At 43.2% G+C, this 18,285-nt stretch overlaps 1 protein-coding gene across 1 annotated transcript; it reads right to left on the bottom strand.

Annotated features, from left to right (window-relative positions):
- Positions 1–8,007: 8,007 nt before the first annotated feature.
- TAGLN3 (transgelin 3) lies at positions 8,008–18,285 on the bottom strand. Its single transcript, XM_026042005.1, has 5 exons — positions 18,252–18,285; positions 17,609–18,013; positions 16,550–16,724; positions 12,190–12,292; positions 8,008–8,547 (listed from the first exon to the last, which is right to left on the bottom strand). The coding sequence occupies exons 2-5, from the start codon at positions 17,786–17,788 to the stop codon at positions 8,406–8,408; spliced, it is 600 nt and encodes a 199-aa protein (XP_025897790.1). The 5' UTR covers positions 17,789–18,013; positions 18,252–18,285; the 3' UTR covers positions 8,008–8,405.

Here is an 18,285-nt window from a genome sequence, read left to right on the forward strand (position 1 = left end):
CCATGCATGTTATGCCTACAGTAGAGATTAAGTTATAGCAATATAGCTTTAAGAAGATTTTATCCAAAATAAAAGACTAAATCACTCCATTTCAGAGCTGTAAAGTGAATTTCTGAAATTCATTGCTGTGAATTTCTGAAATTCATTGCTTTCAAAACTGAAGATTCCTTCTGGCTTGTGACTCATTCCATTATAGCTAGCACTCACAGCTTCTTGCAGAAAGCAGACTGTGCTCTGAACCAAAGTCTCCTTCCTCCAGATCTCCAGCTGTTATGTGAGACAGCTTTTATACTTAGTTAAAGAACAGTAGGATCACGGGTCATTAAGCACTACCTGGACCCATATATCTCAATTTAATAATCCCATTTGCCTGGATACACTTGTCTCCAGTGGGAGTACAATTCACRGAGCAACTGCAGAAGTTAGTTCCCAAAGGACTTATTATACTACACCAAGACAGATATTTTAAAATAGAGAACATATTCTGCCCAAGTGAAGTTCAGATATGTAGTCTGCTYCAATGACACTGCAGTGCTGTGCATTGCTGTGTATTTTAGGAGCTCTGTTTAAGGAGCAAATATRAGACAGCTAAGTTTTTAATCAAGCCATGCTCGGCACACTGTCAGTTAATCATAATCAGTCATTCATTAATTAATTTTTACAGAATACAAGGACTAGTGAATCAAGCACTAAGTATTAGTTTTGAACCTCATTAATTTTGAAATAGGTTAGTATTTTTTCTTTTTTCTATTGTCTTTAAGTGTGCAACTGTTTTTCTGCTCACTTCAGTTCACCTAGTAACATGGGTTTCATCTCCAGGTAACATGAAAATCCAATACAACCTTCACATAACATTTCTCTTAATTCACAGAAAGGACACAGTAATAACCTGACTCTCACCCCTCCTCCCAAAATATGTATTTTGCTTTCCATATGCATGGCACCTCATAAGCCAGGTTAAACTATGTAATATATCTTCAGGAAAATTTAATATAATTTAAAAATTTCTCAGCCAGAAAAGAAAACATAATGCTTTTAGCAAGACCTCTGGCACAAAGTAAACCTCTTTCAAGGCACACACTGCGATTTCAGTGGATGTCCTTTTAAACTCTATGCAGAAATACTTCTTAGTTACACCCAGAAGTTCTGAAGAAGAGTAAAACTCTTTAGTATCTTTAGTACAAGTGTTAAAAAAAAAAAAAAAAAAAAAAAAAAAGTCAAATGCATAGGAGCCTGAAACATAATACCTGGAACTTCAACTTTGCAGATCTGTTCCTGAAAAAAAAAAAAACAACAAAAAAAAACCCCACTAAATTGACCTCTCCCGGAGGCAGCTAATACATCTTAGCCACAAGCTTTTCCTAAGTGGTCATCCTCTGCCTCCAGCAGCTCCTGCAAGGACACGGCATGCTCAAGGAAAAGGCAGCTCCCTCCCTTCTCACTCACCCGTAGCTCATTTCCAGCAGCAGCTGCCTTGCTGCTAACTAGCAGCTACTCCATCAACATCCCACAGGAAAACAAGCTTGAGAGCAGCCAGGAAACCAGGGAGCATTCATAGCTTTGGCTGAGCAACTCCAGGGAGGTTACCTCAGAGAGAAAGCTTCCACAGCAGAAAAGCCCTGTATACTTTAGGTTATGTAGCTTAACCTCTGTTAAACGCACCTATGTCCTTTCCTAGGACAAGGTCTAAACCTTCTGCTGTAGTTCCTTCATACGAACTAACAACCAAATTCCCCTGGCCATAGCTGCCCTGTAGTCTAGCTAATAGCAAAGCCTTGTAGCTGGTCTGAGGACCCAGTTGTGCCTGATCCTCTCACATTCACCTGTAAGGCAGGGGGAATCTAAGGGGGAGTCTAAGTGGTTCTTCCCAGATTCAGTATCACTGCACCTATGGCACAGTGTTGTTTGATTAAGTTTAGGCTTTTTTTTTTCTGAAGTGTTATGAAAGGTCAGGACAAAGACGTCTTAGAAGGATATCAGGAGACAGTGATTACTCCTGGTGTTTACAAGTGGATCCTTTGATGATCCACGGGAGCCTTCCAAAACAATACCTGAAGTATTGATTTTCCTCCTTGCGTCAGAAGCTTTTCTTTTCACTTAGAGGACCAGTGTTACCATGGTATCCAAGCAGTCCTGTTATTTATGTCACAATATTCAAGAGAGAATAGGAAATGCTTTTGTCCCCTTTTATCAACAGCCAACCCCCCAGACACGGTCAGGCACTCCATGGCTCTGGGAGTGATAAGGCACTTGTACAAGAGGAAGGTGGTTGGAAGTCTTCAAAGACCTGGTCAAAACCATGTCCAATGGGTTGCAGGTAGAAAGGAACTGGAAGCAGCAGAACTATCCTTCCCTGCATATTATGTGTGGGTGCTAAATACAAGGAAAAWTGGTATAAAATGTTGACTCATAATGACACTGATTGGAAACCTGCTCCTCAAAGTAATCCTTTTTTTCTTCTCTTTTTCAAGGCCTTCACAAGAAAAGAGAGAAGCMGTGCCTTTAGCTGATCGTGTGAACACGGAAGCTTTCTTCCACCTTGCATCTTTATTGACCAGATCACAAAATCATACATTCATTATGGTTGGAAAAAACCTTAAAGATCATCAAATCCAACTGAACACCCATCACCACCATGCCTGCTAAACGATGTTCCTACATGCCTCATCTACACAATTCTTGAGCACTGCCAGGGACAGYGACTCCACCATTTCCCTGGGCAGCCTGTTCCAATGCTTGACCACTCTTACCATGTAGAAAATTTTCCTAAGATCTAACCTGAACCTCCCCTGGCAAGAAGCCCTTTACCAAGATGTGGTTTGCTGTGCCCAGTGCTCAATGGTCTGTCTCAGACAGGCAGTCCCCAAAAAGCCAGATGTCCGGCAACACCATCTCCTTCCCTTCAATCCTGCTCTCCCTTGGCCCTGCAGCTCCTCAGAGCAGGGACCTGCTCCTGCATTTCTGAATGCCAACAAGTGTAGGCATAAGCCTCAGCTTTGCCATGAGGTCTGAGGAGCAATGACTCACCAGAGCATAGGAATCACTCCATCAGAGTCACATTTCTACCAAAGTAAGCCATTTGACAGAAATTTCATTAGGGAGAAAGGTCACCTCTCTAATATCTTTTGCAAATCCAATAGGACTAGAGACACATTTATTTATGCTTCTGAGAAACGACATTATAGCTTTACTTGAATGTCACAGCTTCATGCACCGTGCTGTCACATGAACACCGGGAGATGAGAGCAGAAAAATTATTACTTCCCTCCCAAGGCTGTGATTTTCCCCCTCCTATAATAGTTAGTGTCTTGTTTTCTTTCTTAGCTTTACCTCGTGGGCTCCTGTTGCTAGAGGTTAGTCACAGAACTGTGATGTTTTTATTCTGGGGAGCTGGGTGGGAGGAATAATCTCAGAGAAACTTAAATAGGTAAATATATTTRGAAGAGGAGGGAAAGAGAGGTGGTTGCTTGTGCATGTTTTCCCAGCAGTTCCTTCTTCTGCCTTCGTTCCCAGAAAACTTGACATCTCTTGAGAATAGCAGGCTTCATAGAGAGGGAAAAAAACAGATTTCCTCTTAACAGCATGTTGAGCTCAAAACATGAGTGCAGACAAAGCTCTCAGTTCCTCTTCCTGTGTTTTTAAGAACATCGTAGAAGAAAAAGATGCCACAGACTRTTTGCCATAGTAGCTTATATAGGCTACTAAGTATCAGCATTTATATTTCTATTAGTAGGTGTAAAGAAGGTCGGAGAGCTGGAGCAGCTTTGTATAGATGTGCTCACCTACCACCTGGATGCCCCTCACTCCATACCTACGCTCCCCAAATCATGAGTCAGTTACCACAGCAGGGACAGAGGAGGCTTAGAGTAAGCAGCAGCATTTCTTTCATCCCTTCTCCACATCCCTTCTCAATGCAGCCCTTCTCAACGTATTTAAAGCCTCTTTCTAATGAGGAGAAGTGACGGTGTCACTGATCCTATTAATGTCTGAGCTGGTCAGAACTACTACTKTTAGGTGAGTACTAGCTGCACTTGGCATGCAAGAGACACTGAGTCAGCAGAGTCAGACACTGCACTCAGAGTCAACTGCAATCAATTACAGACATGGTAAGAAAACACTGGCACACTGAGCCCTGTCCTTCCTTYGTGGTGGGTCTCTTTGCTTTATGCAGTTAGAAAACCAAGTTGTCTTTATCTGTTTTAGCTGTGCCTGCAGGGATGCCATCCTGCAAGGGCAGCTCAGAGGTGGAAAAGAAGAACCAGTTCCTATTGCTCTTAGCAGCAGGTTCTTTCTAATGCCCTTTCTAAGGGGTGTGTGTACAGGCATGCTGCGTATCTGAGGCACTCACATATGAGGTTTGTTCTCTTCATCACTCACACACCCACATACTACTCTTTTGGAAGGGCATTAGATGCTATCTGACTGTTCGAAAGAAATTATTGAGTAATTTTGCATAATAAGGTGGGTCATGGTCCTAAAACCTTCACGAAAGCAGATATGTGTCTTTTATGTGAGTTCTGCAGTTGGGGAACACTGAAGCACTGGGGAGGCAATGTTTAAGGTGCTTCTGGTCCAACTACTGCAGTGCTTTCCCTAGTGCAGCTGCTTGGCATGGAGGTGGTGTGATGTTTACAAAGCATTGCTCACAAAGGACTTTTTTAAAAAAGAAAAAAAAAAAAAAAAAAAAGAAATACTGGATAGTTTTCCAATCTCAGTTACAGCCAGCCCTCATGAAGAGCTATAGGCGATGTGTGAGCAAACCTACGTTAGCTTTTGAACTATGAGGAGGCCACAGCCTGAAGTGAGGTATTGTTCTTTACCAATGGAAGGGAACAACCTCTTAGCATCAGAGATCCCAAAAGCAAGCAGGAGAGATAACCACAATCCCTCACTCAAAAAACAAACAAACAAGCAAAAAATCCCATATTTTTATACCATGCCTCCCAATACATGTTCAAAGCTCTTGTACGTCTCTTACCCCTTTTGTGAAGAGGTTCATGTTTACTTCATAGTTTTGTTATTTCTTGCTGAATATGGGCATAATTCTAACCTCTTGAGTGTATGCAGCTCAGCATTTGTGGAGTGACCCCCTTCTGCTGACACTGTTTAGAATGTACATTAAGGTTTCTAGTAGTAATAATGTAGGAGGTTATAAACAGAAATAAATCAGGCTTTGGGGAGACCTGCATGAGTGTATTTCAGGTAATAGAAGTAAGCTTACAGTGGCTTGTCTTTAATATAAGGAAATCGAGAATCTTTTCTGACAAGCTTGTTACTAAATTAGCTTTGTAGCATATTAATTTACTTCTTAGCTTAAGATATTTGTAGATTTGGTAAGAAGGATGTTATAATACAGGGACATTAGTAATCTGGAGTCTGTCTCAAGGTGTCTGCAAAGTTATTATTTCTCAGCTTGTAATATAAAAATATTGATGGATAAGGTTAATCCACTGAATAAAGCATAGTTTGGAGCATCTACCTACCAAACATAAATAGCTATATTAACTTGATGGCTTAAGGCAGTAAAAGGCTATGTTGTGGCTTTAGTGGTGGAGCTTACCGAAGGTGAGATTCTGGGTATGTGTCATTTTTGTTCTTCTTGTTCCCACACTGAACAGGTCCTGAGGCTGCAGCCAAAAGTTACGGATCTTCTTTCTCACAGTGCTTAGCTGTTGTCAACATGGCTTGTTAAACTTGCTGTGTATTTACCCTGCAAGTGTACAGTATGTTCTGTAGTAGCTTCAGTGAGGCTGTTCTCACCGAGAATGCCAAAATCCAGTGAAAGCACATTTAATTCAGAAATGTAGTATTGGTGAAAGATTATTTACCAGGGACGGGGCCGTTCTTTTGCTGGGATGTGCCGTTTTACAACAATCCCAGAAGCTGTTTGGAGAATGAAGGAAGTGGCCTGCAGAAAGTGGTCGGGTTTGTGTCATCTCCCTGTGTAGCCTCTCCTCTTGCCATTGCCAAAGGCAGAGTGCCTGGTGAGATGGACACTGCTGTGTTCAAAAGGCCAGTTCTCTGTGCTAGGTACTTCARCCACCTCACTGAAAATCCCCTGCATCAGCCTAGGAGCTGAACTTGCCCTGTTGGCTGCAAGCCCAGGGAAGGACATAGTACCAGGAAGAAGGGCAGGTGACGCTCCACTGTGGCAATCAAGGATGCAGAAAACCATGACATGGGTCGTGGATGCACTTACCATGTTGTGCATAAAAATGTTGTTTCCAGAAAGAAGGACACAGTGGATAGCTCTATAGCCACAGGGAGGTAAGAGACTCAGGTCACCAAGGGCGAAGTGGCCACCTGCTTTGTGTCCCCTACACAGCTGGTGTACAGCAGAGGATCTTGGAGCCTTTCAGACCTCTTAACCACAGGTCAGTTCTTCCTCTCCTCCAGTTACTAACAACACGTGCTGCTTTGACTGCTATGGCTGTGACTTTCCAGTTTTTATTAAAGGGTGATGGCTACTTTKCACATTCATGTTCTCCAGGGTGAAATTTCCAGCAGCAATCACCTTAAGGAGCTTGTTGGCTCTTCCTAAGACAGACAGCAGTCTCCCTGCTATCCACTTCAAGGTGTGCCTAATGTAACATACGGGGGAAGTTAAATGTTATACCCTACATTGAGCTAACTTCCCACTATGTCTGAAAAGTGAGTTCCTATTCCCAGATGCTCACTTCCCCATGTACCATCTCAACTGCTCGTGATTCTGTGCTGAGCTATTCCACCTCACACAATACCAGAGAAATAATCCCAAAGGTATTAAGTTGGAACAACTGAAAAATAAAGTGTTTAACCAGAGCACAGTGGAAGGGCCAAGATGCCCTGGCAGATACAAGAGGTATTTTGTACCTCTTGTACAAGTGGGGCAGGACCCTCTCAGCACCAGTTGCTGTAAAATCAGCTCAGTGCCAAACATCACATCAGTTCTCACTTCCTACATGCCACAATGCTTTGGGTAGTGTTATTCCTATGTTTCTCTAGGGAGAAGAGTTGTTGTACCCCRAATTGTTCTGTCACTTTACACAGTGGTAGTGACTTTGGAAGCCAATCAACTCAGATTGACATCAATGTGAGAGTCACAGCTTCCAGAGCTACTGAGTGGACAAGAGGTTCAGACCCAGCACTGAAGTCAACCCAACTTAGAGCAGAATACCATTCATCTGTTACCTTCCCAAACACTGTATTTTTAGGCTTCCTTGGATGCCTAAGAACTAAAAAGTACACAAAGTTTGGTAACCACACATTCCTACCTGCCCGTAGGAAAGAAGCAATTGAACATTGTCAATGTACAGAAATAGCTAATAGGAGAAAAAGTCTGCAGAGAAAACAGTATGATGTTCCTCGGCATACATGCTACAGAGCAATGCAAGCTGCACTAGCTTGGTGGACYTGCTCTTGCAAGCTTTGGTGGCCAGATGATTAGGCTGATAGGCAATACTGCCACTGACCCTCCACAGACTTGCTCCAAAATGAATCTTGCAAACACAGGCAAGCATAATGCATTTTTCAAACTTGAACTGCAGATGTTTTTAGAGTCAAAAACATTGTGCCACTTTTCTTTCTTTCTCTGTATTTAAAACACCTTGGTTTGCAGCATTTTCCCTGACATAATATCAACTATCACAAGGCAAAACTTGTTCTTACTTCTGTTTCATGATCAAGATGTAAGGTTTGCATTCAGGAAAATTCATCAGATTTCAAAATTTGATGCAAATCAAATCTGAGAAAAACTGGGTAAGACCAAGCAAAACAGATTCAGGATAATAGAACTTTTCTCTCTTTAGGAAAATATTTTTAGGAGAATTTAGATGTGCCTTTGACAATGTTGAATTAAGTATATAATACAGACTGTCAACACGATAGCAAGAAACCACTCAAAGAAAGCTCTGGGTTGCAGACAGACTGTCCATGAGACAGATGGATGAAACAAATCATTTAGCTCCTCAGGACTGTACCACATGTTGGTTGGGTTTAATTGCTTCTTTAAAGAATGAGTCTAAGAGATGGTTTTAATTTGTCTTTATTCTTAGGTCAAACAATATCATCACTTGAATTGAAGAACGAGGTTACTGGTTGCAATATAAGAGTGGTGTGAGACAAATATGGAAGATAAGAGTTTGCAAATAAATTAATACAGAATAATTGTCTTTGCATAGTTCAGAAGTGAAGAAGAGGAGGCAGCGGTGCACACATGCTGTGAAATGATACACACCACCACGAAAACCCGTGTTCCTAGATGAACAGCTGCAGCTGAAACCAAACCAAAAATATGCCAAATCTTAGAGTGCACTAACTATTAAAAAAAACAGGCAGAGAGGAAAGTAATGAGCTTTGTTTTCTCTTTTCTTTTTCTTCAACAGATCATGCTGCAGAAGGAGTGTTGTCTCTACAGACAGATGCTTTTAGATAATTTGCCTCGGCATCCCATAGCCTGTCATGCCTGACTGTGATGCTCCTTTGTTGCTGCCCATCTGAAGGCCTATTACATTCTGTCCCTGACGAAGCTGCTCTTCTGAAAATCCTCGCCGATTCTGCTGTGCTTTCCTGTCCAGATGCACACACACAAGAGAGAAAAAAAAAAAAAAAAAAAAAAAANAAAAAAAAAAGCAACACACACTGTTATTCTTCACATACCCGGATAATCGTGAAAAACAATCTGAAATTGGCTCAACGCAATGAAACATTTTGTTTTCACCATCCCACAGGGCAGACAATATTGACGGAGTTAACTGCTTTCCTGCAGTTAGAAGCAACATCCTACTCAAACCCACAAGGCCTGAGCCTTTCTCTGCATTGCCTGCCTGAGGCTACCCCAGGGACTTCCCCAGCAGCTGCGGAATAGGCAGGAGCCTATATCATATCGAGCACACAGCTCTCAGATTCTGTTGTCCAGAGAGTCAGATCAATGAGGTGCTTTCCTGTGCTTTAATACGATCCGGKACCCATCTATAGCATTGATATAATTCGGTATAATTTAACTCAGTGGAATAAATAAGGGTAAATAGGTAGTTGCAGTTCCCAGATTTCTCCTCTAAATAATAGATTTGGCCCTTTTGCACCTGTGTCTCAGGCATGTGACGCTCCTTTATCTTCTGTCAAGACATGCTGGCTGCTTTTGTTTGGCGCCTGTGGTCTGAAGAACCCTTTAGATCAATAAACCTTTGTTGGAACTTAAGAAGCCTCTTTTCCTTGAAAACAGCACTGAGAGCAAAAGTGGTCACAAAGATGTGGCTCAAAAGTTTGTACTCTGCTGCCCTGTGAGAAACTGTCTATTCATCTTAGATTAATCTTACATACACACAAGACAGGGGAARCAAGTGATTTAAAATGAAGAGAGGTCACTCTGCTGCTGCCAGTTAGGCTGTAAAAACCATCAGAGGCCCCAACTGAGGGAGGATTTCAGGCAGCTGGACTCAACATCCACCAGGGTGGGACCTGTCTCCCATCAATGCCTATTTGTCCTGGGATCAGGTTACAATTGCTGTTGCATTGCGTTACAACTCGCCCACTTCTCCCCACTCCAACATTAGATGAGTATCCCAGATTAGGCAGCTGCTGTGACTGAGAAACATCAATACAATCTGTAAGGAGGGCCTGATCCTGTACAGGGCTGAGCACACTGGCTCTAGGCCAGAAAAGCACTTAAACTGTCCTCAGCTGAGCTGGGCTTAGGGTGCTGAGGATGGTGCGGGAGAACCTTCCCTGGATGAAAGTCCAACCCAGCAGAAAAGTGAGAAATACCCATAAAAAGAAACCAGCAGTGGCCTGGTGCTTTTCACAATGCACCTCCAGTATCAATGCAAAGATTCATAGCAGGATTTAGAGAAGCCCAACACAAGGTCGGATCTCAGAGCTCTTCCCAGAGAGCAGGGCTTTTTGGAGGCAAACAGGCAGAGTGGAGGCATCTCGGAGCCTGGGCCACCCCTTCCCACTGCTGCTCGATTTCTTTTCCAGAATCCTTATCCAAACAGCTGCCAGAGTCTCCAAGAGAGGATGTTTTTAGAAMTGCTCCTATTACCTAATTGAATTTCAGGTTCATTGTATCTGCCTTTATTTTAATTAAAATGACAGGAACACGTTCTATTTTTTTCCCCTCTTTCCTCCTAGTATTTTCAGCCATGTTATGGGGTAATTTGTTCACTACAGATGGTTGAAATGTAATTAAGAACAGGAAGAAAGGAGAACTGCAAATAATAATAATWAAAAAWAAAWAAATAAAAGTGCCTAAAGGGGAGTCTAGATATGCTGCTCACATTTGAGTATATAAGCAGTCTGGATGATATTATTTTTTCCATTGAGTATGTGATGGTCTTAACAGATAATAGCATGCACTTATAGTGAGCTTTCAGGTTGCTGGAAAGGGCCTTGTYTGAGACTATAGGAAGAAAGGAGAAGAGAAGCCGCCCCCCTTGAGATTCAGAAATGTTTCAAGTTCTTTTGGGCCTTGTCTGCCACCATCTGACATCAGCCTCACTGCAAACTGAGGGTGAAATAGTTCCATTCAGATCTGACAGTTTTTCTTCTATTTTTTTTAACCAGCTTTGCAGTAGTGTCTGTGACGGCCACACTGCAAGATAATAAACAACCATGGATCCAGGAGCTCTGCTAGGACATAGGAGAAGGGGGAAGTCAAGCCTGATGGAACTGGGTATGCCAGATACTGGCAATGGAAAGTTAAACAGCTTAGCTCAAGCGAGGGTGTTTCTTAATCATGACAGATCTCTCCATGAATACTCTTATTCCATTTAATCTGGACTTCTTTCAATTGAACTTAAGAAGATTAAGATCAGCCTGAAGGCCCTGACTCTTGACCAACGCTGGGTGGCAGTGAGGGGGCCAGATTGCCCTATAGGGATAGCAAAGTTACTCAGAAAAACAGCTCCTAATCTGCCAAACATAASGTCCTTAAGGAAACAAGATCAGTTTTCCTTAAGACAGCAGGCTGGTGTTGCAGGAGCTGCAATAGATATGGATTATCCATGTGTGTAGCACAGGCAGGATGGAAGTGATCACATCTTCATCTATGCTGACAAAAACTGCTCCCACCCACAATTAAGAGCCAGATGAAAATTAATTTTTCCATGTAAGAATTTGTTTTAGTTATATGAAACAAGTAAGCCTGTCCAGCTCTCAATGATTTCATGTCTGGTTTATATTAAAGCTTGTAACTGGATTTGAATTTTAAAACCAATTATAATCAATAAATACAAATCTCTTTGTGGACTGTACTAAGTCCATTTAAACTAATTTTGTGTAGGAGTTGGCACTTCTTCACCTAAAGTTCAAGTCTTTTAGCCTCGTTTAAATCAGCTCAAGCTTTAACATAAATAAAGTTTGCTTTGCTTGTGATGAGCCTCATGCAGACATGAGACAAATTAAAGGAAACCAAAACACAGCAGCCAGAGCTCCTTTTGCTAACATGCCTCAGACACTGCAGTATAAGAAATACTCTTGGGTGGTGGAAACTCATTACATCAAGGTTCAAGTGGGACAGGAGAGCTCAAGTGGCCGCACTGCTTTCATTTCCTTTCCCCTGCAAGGGGATATAGAAGATGAACTGAAGCTGCTCAATACATGAATCTCGCCCAAACTAATGGTTGAATTTCCTAAGTGTTGCTGCTCTCCTTTTAAGTAATAAATTGGGGGAAATGTTGGTGGACAGGGAAATACATCTCTTTCTCAGGGATCAGTGTAGACTCCTCGTAAAGAGATGTTCACAAGGGAAGGCTTCAGTTGGACAGGGTGCACCTTCACTGACCACCTTCACTGAGCTCCTGGTGGCTCCTTCCCACCTGGAGGTCAGCAGGAGAGGGGTGCATGATGCGGTGATGGGGCTAGGGGGTAGACATGGTATCACAGCCCTGGTGCACGGCTCCCACAGGGGCTTCTGCCCAACGGCACTGGTGGGAGCTGCAGCCCACAAGATGTGGTGAGACACGGGCACAACAGCAGTGGGAACCTGTGAAGGGCATGAAATGCTGCTGACTAGCTGGGTATTGGCTTCCTTCCTCCAGGCTGCAGAGGAGAGAGAAAAAAAAAATACCCTCTCCATCACAAGAATTTTTCGGGAAGATTCTTATCTTCCTTTCCCAACACATTTCCATCGAGTCACTTTGAGCTACAGGCAGATCATATTACCAGATTTCTGCAGAAGATATTCCAGGAGGTTTGTGTTTTAGCTTTTACCTGTGAAACCAGGATGGGTCCCCCTTGTAGCAGCCATCGTCCTTAGTCACCGCCAAACTGCCCAGAGCCATCAARGTCCTCTGCACCGCTGCCATGTCCTTCCCTGGAAAGCCAGACAGGGAAATCAATACAGGAAAGCCTTGCACAGCAATCAGCATTTTGACAACCCTACTCACTCAATGTGTTAATTACTCCCCTTGACTCACCTAAGAAGCTGCAGTAATGGCATTATAAATGCTATTTCACTGATGCTGAAATTGAAATATTGATATACAAGAATTTATTGAAGCCCATTCAAGGATCTGTGTTAAGGTAAGTCTTACAATTCAGGTGTTTCCAGGCCTACAGCTATTTAAGAGTCTTTCCTCCACGCTATTTTAAGTCCTGCTAGCTAATTCTATTGGCAGATTTTTCTGAAATTCAGAATTATAAGAAGAGTTTTGTCCCCTTGATGCACAAGGAATGGGAAGACACAGAGTGCTGCTGCCAGCAGAAAATACRGCTAGCGAGAGCAAAGCAGTTCATAACTGATGCTGTGTCTCAGTTTCTYCTCTGGTAAAATGGGAAGACCGATCCCACCATATAGACACTGGCACCTGCAGAYAGTCCATGTGCCAATAGAGCTTACAGGGGTCTTGCAGAAGTTGTTTGCAGACAACTCACATGAATCCTTCAAAAGTTATCCACCAAATCACTCCCTCAAACCCTTCTTCAGGGCTTCCTTTTTTAGACTACCAAAAATCAGTGCTCTACTGTTTCATACATAATCCTCCCATATAATTCTTTCTTTTCTTATTCTTCTCTGCTTTCCCCCTCCTTATCTTATCTCATCCCATTCCTCTTTTCAAGGACACAGGGCTCATCTCTTCTTCAGCCAAGTATAAGTTACATATCTCCAATAGGTTTAGGTTTTTCTCCATAATTAAAGTAGAGGRAAAAAAAAGCTTTCTAAAGGATTCAAGTTAAAGTTCTTCAATTGGGGAAATAAATAATCCATAGAAACATGTGATACTGGAGACCTGATCATGATAGACTTCAGAAACACCTCTAGTGGATCAACATTAAGGAAAATCATTGTAGAGCAGCTGGTGTGTACAGGAAAGCAGCCTTCGCACGTTATGTGTTTATGCTGTGTGTCTCCCTAATTACAGGCAGATTAAGTTCAGGGCTTGGGTTCATTCAAACCGAAAAGCATAAAGCATTGGTCGAGGTGGGGAAGACATCCTAAAGCTGAAAACATCTAGTAGCTTCTAACTGTGACTGTCACATTACCTCTCAAAGGGTACAGGAATCCTATCTGCAGGGCACCGTTTGCCCATAAAACAGCCAGCCATCCAGAAACCTTGTTTTGCTGTCTCTTAAYGCAAACTGCATCAGACGAGGTCCTTGCTTAAGAGAGGGCAGCTGAAGAGGCCCACCTCTCACACACGCACGTACACAAACACCCATGGAGGAGCGTGAGGCAAAACCACTCAGAAATCCCCAGAGCAGCAGATGCACCATATGCTGCAACAGATGCCACATGCAACGTCCTTGGGATGCCTCCCGTGTAACAAGGGGTGCGGTGACTGACAAGGATGAGGAGAGATGCAAAGAGGGATTTGAAAGTGAATGAGTTGAATAATGATGGAAACTGAAAAAAAAAAAGGGGAAAAAAAAAAAGAAACAAAAGAGGGGCAGTAAAATATCATGAGGAGCCTCCCGAGCCATCTGGCCGCCTTCCCCGCCGCCTGCGCCCAGCTCAGCTTTAATTGTCCCTGGTGAGTGGGAGACGCTGCAGGGAAAAAGCGGAGCAGGAGCAGGAGCGAGCGTGGGCCACGTGACAAAACAAGGCAGCAGCCAAGGCGCCGCCGAGCAAGGAAGGATGATGCCGAGAAGGAACCACCCTGCGTGTCCCTGGTCCTGCAGTGTTCACCCTTTTACTGCCAAGGCACAAAGGCCTTGGGAGAGGCAGCGTGGGAGAGGGCATCAAGGGCTTAAGTCTCAGCTGAAAAGTCACCCAACACACCAGCCATTTGTAAGAAAGGATAAGTATTCTCTAAGCCAGACTTGACTCCGGCGTCTCTGCAGGCTGCAGGTAGCACCTTCCCTCGGCTCCAGGGAGCCTTCCCTCTTGATTGTCCACCACAAAGCAGCGCCTGGATTAAGGAAATTGCTATACACAGCCACATATATACTGTGTATCGGTATATATGAATACACTGATATTCATGGGGGAAAGGAAAAGAGGAGAGGTGGTACTTCTGGACCAAGGGAGTGAGAGATTTAGGGAAAATGCACCAGATGGGGCAAATAGGTTTGAAACAGCCAATGACAGATCACATCCTGAACAGGTTTTGTAAATTATTACTAAGAAGCTAAAAAAAAAAAAAAACTCTCAGAAAACCATCAGTGCCAGATAGAAGCTGGTTTTCAGTTGCACATAATTCCCTTTCCCCCATAAATGTATGTGCACAGCCCCCCTCTTCCCAAACATACTCTGGCCTGAGAATCCTTTCAGGAGGATTCATTTAACTCAGGATAATAATTTATATTTTCAGGAGGATTATTTTAATTATGGAACAGTGCAAAGATACTGCCCTTTCTGTACAGCTGATGCACCTGGGTTCAGATGGTGCATCCCTGAAAGAGCAGGGATGTGAGAAGTGAGAGCTACAGTTAGATGCCAAAAGCTTGTGTGGGCCYACTTCTGGAATGGCACCAAAACGAGCCACGGAGGGAGGAAGATAGAACGGGGAAGCAAGGAAATATAGAATAATTTTGAGAAGTCCTAAAATAACTGGAGACAAGTCTTGTAWGGCTCCCCATGGCTCTGTTCTCAGCTGGCAATCGTGTTTTGGCTTCCTGTCATCTGGAGCTGCTGGCTTTTTTCCTCACATCTCTTGAGAAAAGGTGATGAATGAAAGGAAGAGAAAYGGAGGAGATAGTCAACATCATCATGAGCTTTTCTTCTTCGAAGTGAGTCCTTTTAATTGTAAGAATCGGTGTTCTGTATTTTCATTTGCCTAGTGTGAAACAAGATGCAAAAGACTGCCAAGAACGGCCTCTGAAATGAGCTGATTCCAGGGATGCCTGGTAAGAGGGATGGAGCTTTCCCCTCTAGAGCCTGCTGGGCTGGGGCAGGGGAGTGTGCCATTCCAGGGAAGGGAATACCCCTTCATTTAACACATGTAAAGATCGGCTGAAACACTGAAAATCAAACAGTAAAGAAGCAATCCTGCCCATGTGCCCAAAGGTACAAGTTGTCAAGCAAACTGGATACTCTTAGGATGCTGCAGAGCCCCATAACTCGGGCTGTAGGTCCATCCTTCCCTAGCCCATCTGCAGAGCCYTCACATACTGAGCCCTTCTTCAGAGCGGTGACCCCTTCCACACGTCCTGACACCCTGTGCAAACAAATCCCACTGCATGTTCCTATTCCTGCTGCACYGACCAGCTTCCTCAAAGCTTCATTTTTTTCCCTCTTTCTACTGCTTTGTCCTCTTTGTGGATTTTTGGCCCTTTCACAACCCTTAACATCTGCCCTTCACTCTCCTGAAGCTGTCTTTGCTTTGAGCCCATGAAAAGCATTACGCATCACCTTGCCCAGAGAGAGCCAGGATATAGAGTTTATTTAGGAAGTTCACCAGGAATGCTGCATCAACACAGAGGTGCCTAAAMGCAGCCTATGAACATGAATCAGCCCTTCAGGAACTAGAGGACCCTTCCCACGGGGGATGGAGATAGCCTTCACCTTTGCAACTGCAACAATCCCGGGAGCATCCTGAGCYTTTTTTTGCTGTTTCCATAATGACCTTTCTAAAGAGACTAAATTCTACATTCTACTACATTCTAAAGAGCACATTCGAAAAGGATGCTCTGCTAATATCCTTGCAGAGCCCCCTATATTCCAGCAGCAAGCCTCACTTCTAGCGAGTCATGAGTGAGCYCTCACAAGCTCCAAAGAGCCATGTCTGCTCCAGGGAATGCATTTTATAGCTTTGATTTGAGCCCTGCTTATAATTCTGAGAAGTACAATAAGAGCTTGCCATGAGAGGATGAAGGTTTTCCATGTTTGCTATTTGCAGCTATTTTCTTGGAAATAATTAGCATGGGGAACATCTGGTTTATTAGGGCTGTGGATTTCTGTCAGAATGATGGCTTTTGGATAACATATTAGCCATTATGCCCTCAGGGTAATGTATATCCATCCCTCAGAGGAGATAATGCACCACCGGAAGGACGTGGTAGTGAGGAAAGGCAAACAGAAACAAAAGATAATTACATTAGAGAATCTGTCTTGGACAAAATGCACCATTACAACACATCAAAGCAGAGCAAAATGAAGACTGCAAGCTCAAGTCAAGTTTATTATTTTTACCTTCCCACAAATCCACTGTCTGGAAAATGTCTGTTGTTCTTACTCCATAGATTTCGGCAGCTTTTAAGAACTGAGAAATTTGTTCCATCTGCCTGAAAGCCATTTTTGATTCGGAGATCTTTGCAATGGGCTCATTTCCCTTTGGATGTAAACTGTTTATTAACTTGCATAACAGCTGAGAGAGAAACACAGAAACAGAATTATGAAGCAGTCACCAAACTACAAGGCAATTTCTGCACATGAAATGAGGCTGGAAAGTGGTTTGACCTAGTCAGTTTTTGTTGGGGACACAATTTCTTCAATTAAAATCAAAGAGGAGAAAAACACAATCAGTAATAATCCAAGCATATTAGAAATGCATTAAAGCTTTCATGAACTGGTGGTGATAGTCTTACCAAATAAATCCTAATCTGCTAGAAACAACAAGGCAATCACTGGCAAAGGTTATGTAACAACTGAGAGAAAAGAAACCCACATGCCTGGACCAAAAGAAAAAGCAATGTCAATTGAAATATTGTTAAAGTCRCTCTGGCAGAGATTCAATGATTAGCCTATTCCACTGCAAACAGCAGCATTTGTCTGTTGTTCAATAAACCAGTGGAATACAACGTTTTAGCTGCAGAATTATTCCCAAGAAGAAGACAGTTATGACAATGTACTGCATCAGATTCTCTGCATCTATTCTCCTTTCTCTCCCAACACTGATTTCTTATCAGTGACAAGAAAGCAGACATTGATTTTAAAACCAGATCTCTCTTAACTGCATGAGAAAGGGTGCTGGAGGAATGAGTCATACTCATATATAGAATACATGACTCATAAGAATCATAAGTACTGCACTAATCCCCACACATCACTAGAATAATTATTTTCTGAGGTTAAGATTTCCTCATCTAAAGGAAATCAGTCAGTTGCCAAGATATATAATTTCTAAAATCATCAGGAGCTCCATTCAGTTTAGCTGGATGAAAATACAAAGGACCCAGATGATAATATATCCAAATTCCCAGGGACGCCTATGCAAACACATGCAGGTGCAGAGCGAGATAAATCCCTTACCGTTCCGTCCATCAGCCAGGTCTGGAAATGTTGCCTCCCGGGCGGAGGTTGCTCTATCTGCTCTCCACACTGAATAATAATCCAGTTCACCAGCCTAGACTCTAATTCCGGGTCATATTTCTGCTCAATCTTCTCCTGAACTTCCCGGCTTAAGCCATAGCTTGGTCCTCGGTTGGCCATCTCCGCAAGCAGACCAGACCTCGGCGGGTTCGGCTCCGCAGCTCTGAAGTGCCCGGCGGAAAATGCAGCCGCAGAGCAGCGAGCAGCCTGCTAGACGCGCCGCGCGGCTGAGCAGATGCTCGCCAACGCTGAAAGCAACTGCACAGCAACGCGTGGAGCAGCTCTGCATGCAGAGCAAGGGAGGGACCAAGGAGGGAATATCCCTTCTCCAAAGGTGCACATCAGCTAAAAAAAAAAAAAAAACCTTTTTAAAAAAAATAAATAAATAAGGAAGAAAACCTCAGGGATAATCCTCCTCCCTCCCCCCCTAAAGCGCAGAAAGGGAGTGAGAAGAAAAGGAAGGTTTTAAACGCGGTAGGTTTTAAGGGGAGGCTTCTGCTCTGATTGCAGAGAACACAATAGGCTTCTCAGATGGATGCTGCGGCTGCTGCGAACGCGAAAGCACCTCAAAATTAAAGCCTACCTAGTACTCGCTGGCAGGAGGAAGGCGACGCATG

The sequence above is a fragment of the Nothoprocta perdicaria genome, unplaced genomic scaffold (genome assembly GCF_003342845.1).
Source record: "Nothoprocta perdicaria isolate Ctin4 unplaced genomic scaffold, notPer1 scaffold_102, whole genome shotgun sequence".
Lineage (NCBI taxonomy): Eukaryota > Metazoa > Chordata > Aves > Tinamiformes > Tinamidae > Nothoprocta > Nothoprocta perdicaria.